Source organism: Malaya genurostris, chromosome 2 (genome assembly GCF_030247185.1).
Source record: "Malaya genurostris strain Urasoe2022 chromosome 2, Malgen_1.1, whole genome shotgun sequence".
Taxonomy (NCBI): domain Eukaryota; kingdom Metazoa; phylum Arthropoda; class Insecta; order Diptera; family Culicidae; genus Malaya; species Malaya genurostris.
Genome location: NC_080571.1, coordinates 264,539,491 through 264,546,460, shown reverse-complemented (window position 1 = coordinate 264,546,460; position 6,970 = coordinate 264,539,491). Strand labels below are relative to the sequence as shown.

The window sequence follows — 6,970 nt, the reverse complement described above, 5'->3', positions numbered from 1 at the left end:
CAGGTTTATATACAGTCGTCAAATTTACAGATTTTTAAAATTGCGTCAGGCTTCTTGTTTGGTTTTTCTCGTTATACTTATGAAATTTAACATTTGCATTGGAGTGCAAACGTGAAAATTTTACCTGGAATCTCTGCCCAGAAGTTGAGCAGTTGTTTTAACCCCTTCGCTGCCTGTTGTACTGAAGTTTACAGCAATTTTATATCAATTAGAGCGAATAGAGAAATAAATCGTCTGGTGGATTAAAGGCAATTGCAAATTTGAAAAGTAATATCGACGACACGACCAGGCACTTCGAAGAAAAATCAGCATTAAAACTGTTCGCTAACGATTCACCGCCAGTTACCACAAATCTAGCGACCCCTTGTAAATGATAAAAATAATCTTCTCGAGCAACACTGTTTAAGTTGCTATGGACTAGTTACCAAGGAAACCCAAAACAAATAAACATGTTTTGAAAGCGGTGGAATAGTTCTATTAGTGTTAAACTTTGTCCAAATTAAGCAGAAATGCATTTAAATGAACTCGATTTTCGGAATTTAATCGAAACTAAGGATGAAACCAACGAACGAGGACAATGATCTGCTTCCAGCGATTCATCCGTACACTTCAACTGCTAGCTTTTCTGGGCAGTAGGATTCGGTGTAATATACCGGTGTCAGAATTGTTTTGTGTCGGTTGATTGCGCAGAAGTGGAAACAGTATTTCACCTTATTGGGCACTATTCGAGGATTACTAGTGGAATTCCACAAAGAAATCATTTTACCGTACGTTATACAGGTACCGCAGAACACTAGCCTCGCTCAGCTCGTTGTCGGTCATTTCCATGTCTTCCTTCTCACACAACGGTTTCAAGTCAAGACCTGAATTTTGAACTTGGCTTTATAAAAGACATAAATCATACTCCTCATTTTTTACATTCCGCTCGAGTCAGGTAAATCCATTAAAATGTTCCGTAATATAATAACCGATCTGAAATTTATTTTGTTTACATTCATCTTGCCTTCGATATGCAGTAACCAAGGTTATGGTGACTGTTATTCAAAATCAATAAATATATCAACTTGTGCTGCCAGTTTAAAAAAAATCACTAGCGTTTTCGATTTGACATTTCCAGTTACTGAGGGGTAGTTAAGTTTACGATACAGTTTTGATAGACGAGTGGCAGGTCGTGTCGTCGGTAATATTCTCTAGCAACAAGAAATATTTGTTTGTTCAATAAAAGCATCAACAAGTATGTAGCTGTCAAAGACGACTGAACTTTTAGTGTACAATTTTTTCATAGTAGTTTATTTTTATAGTTAATATTGATAATGTTTCTAGTGAAGCACGTGGTTATAAAAACGATTGTCATTTAACGGTCAATTTAAAAATATATTTTTCTGGTTTGTGGTTGTGTTGAATCGATGCGAATGACAGTTTCGCTTTTTTGCGGCACTTGGGAATGATACTACCTGAAAACTCTGAAACATACACAAGAATTCATTCACTAACACTTGCACAGAAAATGTGATTGTCAAATTGTTAGCACCGTCTCAAATGTGTTGATACTGTACTGTTATGTATGAGCAGTATATCATCACACCGTTATGTATGCGTTAATAATGTACCTTCAGACCAGACGGCTCAAAACCCAGTCAGAGAGAAAGTTAAAACGGGTTTGATCGGTTTTTGCTATTTCTGACGGTGTCCATCCCTGATCGATAGCCGTTTCAGAATTGCATTCGCACTAATTAGTAACAGTATCAGTAGCACTTGTAGAACAGACGATAGCAGTCAGAAATGTCCACAAATGCGAGACGTGACCAAAGAAATGTAAGTAGATGAATGGTGGTATAGATAAGGGGATAGTTTAGATCAATTCTATCAGATGTCGGTCAATTGAGGCTTCGCTTGATGACGTCACACTAAGCGGATTACCCCGCTATTCATGTGAATAGTTTTTTTTTCACTAACAACAATTGATCACGGTGTATACTACAAACTGTTATCGGTACCGTGGATGATAATTGTAGTCTAGATATTCATGTTTATTACTGCGGCAGATAAGATACATTAATTTGCTTCAATTTTTTTGCACAGAAACGGAATAAATCCAGTCAGATCATGAAAGACATAGCGTACAGCATCCTATTCAACATTTTTGTGGTAATACACATGCTGGTGGATTACCTAGTCGAGTTGATACTAAAATGGTATTGGGGACCAACCCGAATTCGATGTCCACCGTTGCAACGGAAACGGGTCATTTTGACCTACAGTGTACAGGAGCTAGCTAAAATGATACGAAACAAAGATGTAAGTTGCTACGAGGTGGTCAGTGCCTACATTGATCGATTGAACGAGGTCAACCCAGTTATAAATGCAGTGATCGACGGTCCCTTCATTGAAGCACTCGAGGAAGCAAAAGCCATCGATGACAGAATCCAACGAGGTCTTATTTCAGAGAATGAATTTGCCGAAAAACCTTTCCTTGGTATACCTTTCACGACGAAGGATAGTACGGCCGTTAAAGATAAGCTCCACACTTTGGGAATTGTGGCCCGACGTAACGTGAAAGCCAAAGAAGATGCCGAGTGTGTCAAACTGATGAAGGACGCCGGTGCTATTATAATTGCGACTACCAGTATTCCGGAAATTAACAGATGGTAAATAGTGATACAATTCGAACGCGGTAAGAAAGTAACCGAAACCTGTTGCTCACTTGCAGGCAGGAAACCAGAAATAACCTGATTGGTCAAACGAACAATCCATACGACAGCCGACGTACGGTAGGAGGTTCGAGCGGTGGAGAAGCAGCTTTGATTACGACATGCGGCAGTGCCTTTGGACTAGGTTTAAAACTTATTTATCTTGCTAACTAGTACACATCGCTGCACTATATCTGTCATTTCTATTATTTGTGGTACCACAGTTTCTCATCATTTCATTTCTCATGTGGGTTTTGTTTGTTGGCTCGAAAATATGTTGTGTTTTTTTTTACTATTAAATCCATGTTATTCCAAGTTTTATTATTCAATGTCATTTACTATTTCAGTGTTAGATCTTCATTGACAGTTTTTGTTACTAGTTGTTATGCAAGTAAAGTTTCATAAAACGTCACAGTGGTATTATTTAATGTATCATTTTTTATATTTTGTTTTGGTTAGCATTAAGTGCGCTACTCGAATACTAAATGACACATGAATTCCTAACTTGTTATCCTGGAGCCAAACGGTTTTTGTTTTACTGGTTTTCAAAGTATATTTTGGTAGACAGTATTGTTTAGTTTTCGTTTAGCATTGACTAAACTCGCAATGTTTTCTGCTCTCCATATTAACCCTTACACATAATCACCAAATCATCTCATTCTTTTGAATTATTAAAAAAAAATCTGCAATCTCTGTTCAATGCATTTGCCTAAAAAGTAGGATATTACTCGCTACATTGTATTTGTTTCCTTCAATTCCACAACATTAACTTGCACACCGTCGCTTTTCATGTCATGTCATGAGTTAACGATATAAATCGCAATACGGTCAGTAGTTATTACTTTTATCCACGTAGGTAAATAATAGTTGTTGACTGAAAGCAACAAAATCCATTCATCGCCTAATTGCCCTACTTCGTTTAGTGTAGAGTATTTTGTAGATATTCTTCTTTTTCGGATGGTGCTCCTTTTTTCAATTCTCAGACAGCTCATTACCTGCTATTAAATGAGTACTCACCTTACCGAAAGGTTACTATCAATTATCGCCCGACTATCATGCCATGATTCAGCAGGCTAAGGCTACTTACTTCATATTATTGATTTCCGCTCTCATTCATTTTTCGGCTGTACGGATTGCTGAAGAAAGCCATGGTTACAAAGTTAAATAACAAATGACAGTGCACCTTGCGATTTTACCTCCATTCCAAATCATGATTATCAATTGCCTTTCAATACAGGTACCGATATTGGTGGTTCGATTCGCATGCCGGCATTTTACTGTGGCATTTTCGGCCACAAGCCAACGTCGGGAATCGTCAACACTCGCGGTTGTACTCTGCGCACTGGCCGGGAAGTTTCCACAATGGTCGTCGCAGGACCGATGACTCGATACGCTTCCGATCTGCGTCCAATAATGAAGGTACAGCAAATAAATTGGCATGAAAAGATCACGCTATCACGTAATCATATTTTACGTTTTCCAGGTTCTTGTTGGTCCCAAAGCTACGGTAGCGTTGAAGCTTAATGAAAAGACAGACTTGAAAAAGTTGCGTTACTTCTATTGTACCAGTTCTGGAGACATTCGATGCAGCTCTGTGCATCCTCAGCTACAGAGGGCCATGACTCGTGTGGTTGATCACTTCCAAACGATTGCCCCCGAAGGTGTCCAGAAAGTAACATTGAAAAACAGTGAAAAAACCAGTCAAATGTGGCGCTACTGGATGACTCAAGAACCGGCTAGTTTCAACAATCTACTCGGCAATGGAAAACAACTTTCTCCGTTTGTCGAATTGGCCAAAAAGATCACGGGTAGCAGCGAATACACTTTGGCATCCATATACTCGCTGATTGACAGTATCATGCCCCCGGAAAAGGCTGATAAAATCAAAGAAATCACACGCCAATGTGATCAAGATCTCACCGAGTTGCTCGGGGATGATGGCGTTTTGTTCTATCACAGCACAACAAACTCTGCTCCGTATCACTATTCAGCATTTGTCAATGTATTCAACTTTAGCTATTGGTGTCTCTTTAACGTCTTACACGTGCCGGCTACTCAAGTTCCATTAGGTCTGGATCCGGACGGTTTGCCACTGGGTATTCAAATTGTTGCAACACGAAATCGCGATCGTCACTGTTTGGCTGTTGCAGAGGAGCTCGAACGTGCATTCAGCGGTCACATTCCGTCTTTTATCATTGATTAGAGATTAAGAGGTTTTGTAGCGGGCTCGATTAAATACACCGAACATTTATTTCGGTTCAGGTATTGGTATTATAACGGTGCAAACTAGTGAATGAGTTTTATGATTTATAAGTTTCTACTCTATTGCTTGCCACAACTGCGAACGGGAACTAGTGAACAATCAGTTATTTATATGGTCAATAAACTTTTAGTGAATAGCACATTTCGTTTCGTTATTGCAGTCTGGATGATAAGGGTGGTTTAATGAATCTAAATTTTATCTCAACCTGTGATCCTACGTTACTGATGTGGAATGAAACTGTTGCTTCAATTCGTTTGCTAAACAGTCCATCAAGCAGACCTGTTACCAACAACATTACCAACATATTTAGACGAAGTGGAGCTCACGGATTTCTTTCCCTTAATACACATACCAAAGTCAAATTTATAGTTACCCACTTGAAATCGAACATATATGTAGAATTAATTTGGGTAATTGAGACAAAATGCCACTAAGAGCAACATCTTTGATTGAAGCGAACACTAGGATTTTTGCACTTATAATGAAATCAGCTACCTATGCACAAACAGTTGAAATCTCATATACGCTAGACGTTACTTTCCAGCATATCGACTAACCGTTTAATCTCCCGTCTGCGAAACAAAAAAAAAAAAAAACGAATAGTTAGCAACGTATTCAATTCATACCACGACATAATACCGCTTACATCCTAGTTGCCAATGCTTCCGCTGGTTTGATGGCTTTGGAAATTTCCTCCGCTTTTGCCATGATTGTGTACATGCATTTGATGTTGGCATCCATGCAGTCCGTTAATTTCGTGACGGCATTTTTATAAATCTCCACGTTATCCGCTGTGATGGAGGAGATCGAGTGTAGCACCGAGCAAAGACTTTCAGTAAGATTGTCAACTGAAGCGGCCAATGCTTGCGCTTCCCGTTCGATTTCGTTCAGCGCGTTTGGATCGATTTGGTTGAGGTTCGGTGTCATCAAAAACGGTTTCGGCAGAAGGCCATAGTTCGCCAAGTTACCCCCACCGGTTGCGGCCGATGGTGTGCTCTGACGAGACGAAGATGGATTGCCTGAATCTTTCCGTGTTACTGTCACCGGACTCGCGAGTTTGATTTTGTATTCTAAATTCTCAGCTACAAAATGTGTCATGTTACCGTCTACTCTTACGGTGCCTTCCAAATTGTATGGGAAAGCATCTACAAGTAAATTTGTTAAATAAAGTTACTACTACTACAACGGAAAGTACCTTTCCTCTTATCACAGTTCAGTGAATCTGGACGCCGTCTGCTTTGTGAGGAAGCTGAAGACGATGAACCGGAGCGAACACTTTGTCGGTTAGTGTCCCCTTCGTGTTCTTCGGTGGTCCCGCCACCAAAAAAGTTTTGTGTATAGGAAATTTCGCTATACGACTCCGTCATTGCTGACGGAACTTCATCCATCTCTTCCTTCTCCGGGTCAGAAGTGCTAGGGTTTTCAATACTTGCAAGATGTGTGGTAGATGGATCGATAAATGGGTTTCTTAATTCGTCAGCTGACATATCCACTAATGACAGATTGTCCACTATGCTATCACGAACATTACGAAGACATTTGATGACTAGATGGTTTTGCAGTTTTGTGGAATATCCAATAACCGTGATATTTTTATAAATTTGAAAACCATTCTCATTTGAAACTTGAAGAAGCAAATCGAAAAGTGGATTTTAATTTTGTTTTGGTTCAGCATGTATCACACTACTTTCATCGATTTTAACAAATCGAATTAGCGATTTACACGCTTAGAAAAAGTTACTCAGAGTTTAAGTACTAGTTACTCATTTTCAAATAATAAATGGAAACGTCAAAAATTGAGAAGTTAACATATATCTCGGTTGATTTTTCATTAGGGCGTATAAGCAAGTGACAGCTTCTCTTTAATCACTTTCTCTTTCGATTATTGTGATGTGATTAAAAAGATTTTCTTTGACATTACTATTTTGTTTAAAAGTCGAAAGTTTCGGGTATCATTTCACGCAAAGAGTTGAGTGATAAACGTGGAAACCGCTTGGTAATTAATAGAAGAGAAAGT

At 39.0% G+C, this 6,970-nt stretch overlaps 2 protein-coding genes across 2 annotated transcripts; one reads left to right on the top strand and one right to left on the bottom strand.

Moving 5' to 3' along the window:
* The first annotated feature begins 1,559 nt into the window (after nucleotides 1-1,559).
* Nucleotides 1,560-5,092, top strand: LOC131429815 (fatty-acid amide hydrolase 2). The gene is made up of 5 exons (XM_058594203.1): nucleotides 1,560-1,815; nucleotides 2,083-2,648; nucleotides 2,711-2,835; nucleotides 3,928-4,109; nucleotides 4,174-5,092. Exons 1-5 carry the CDS (start codon nucleotides 1,783-1,785, stop codon nucleotides 4,891-4,893), a joined length of 1,626 nt encoding a protein of 541 aa, XP_058450186.1. The 5' UTR covers nucleotides 1,560-1,782; the 3' UTR covers nucleotides 4,894-5,092.
* Nucleotides 5,093-5,147: 55 nt separating this feature from the next.
* LOC131429816 (BLOC-1-related complex subunit 6) lies at nucleotides 5,148-6,636 on the bottom strand. Its single transcript, XM_058594204.1, has 3 exons — nucleotides 6,149-6,636; nucleotides 5,600-6,098; nucleotides 5,148-5,525 (listed from the first exon to the last, which is right to left on the bottom strand). Exons 1-3 carry the CDS (start codon nucleotides 6,438-6,440, stop codon nucleotides 5,480-5,482), a joined length of 837 nt encoding a protein of 278 aa, XP_058450187.1. The 5' UTR covers nucleotides 6,441-6,636; the 3' UTR covers nucleotides 5,148-5,479.
* Between the last annotated feature and the right edge of the window lie 334 nt (nucleotides 6,637-6,970).

Coding starts and splice junctions, on each gene's coding strand:
- LOC131429815 (XM_058594203.1), top strand. CDS start 1,783: ATGTCCACAAATGCGAGACGTGACCAAAGAAAT. Junction 2,649..2,710: donor ATTCCGGAAATTAACAGATG/GTAAATAGTGAT, acceptor GCTCACTTGCAG/GCAGGAAACCAGAAATAACC. Junction 4,110..4,173: donor ATCTGCGTCCAATAATGAAG/GTACAGCAAATA, acceptor TACGTTTTCCAG/GTTCTTGTTGGTCCCAAAGC.
- LOC131429816 (XM_058594204.1), bottom strand. CDS start 6,440: ATGTCAGCTGACGAATTAAGAAACCCATTTATCGATCCATCTACCACA. Junction 6,099..6,148: donor GAACTGTGATAAGAGGAAAG/GTACTTTCCGTT, acceptor ATTTACTTGTAG/ATGCTTTCCCATACAATTTG. Junction 5,526..5,599: donor GAAGCATTGGCAACTAGGAT/GTAAGCGGTATT, acceptor TTTGTTTCGCAG/ACGGGAGATTAAACGGTTAG.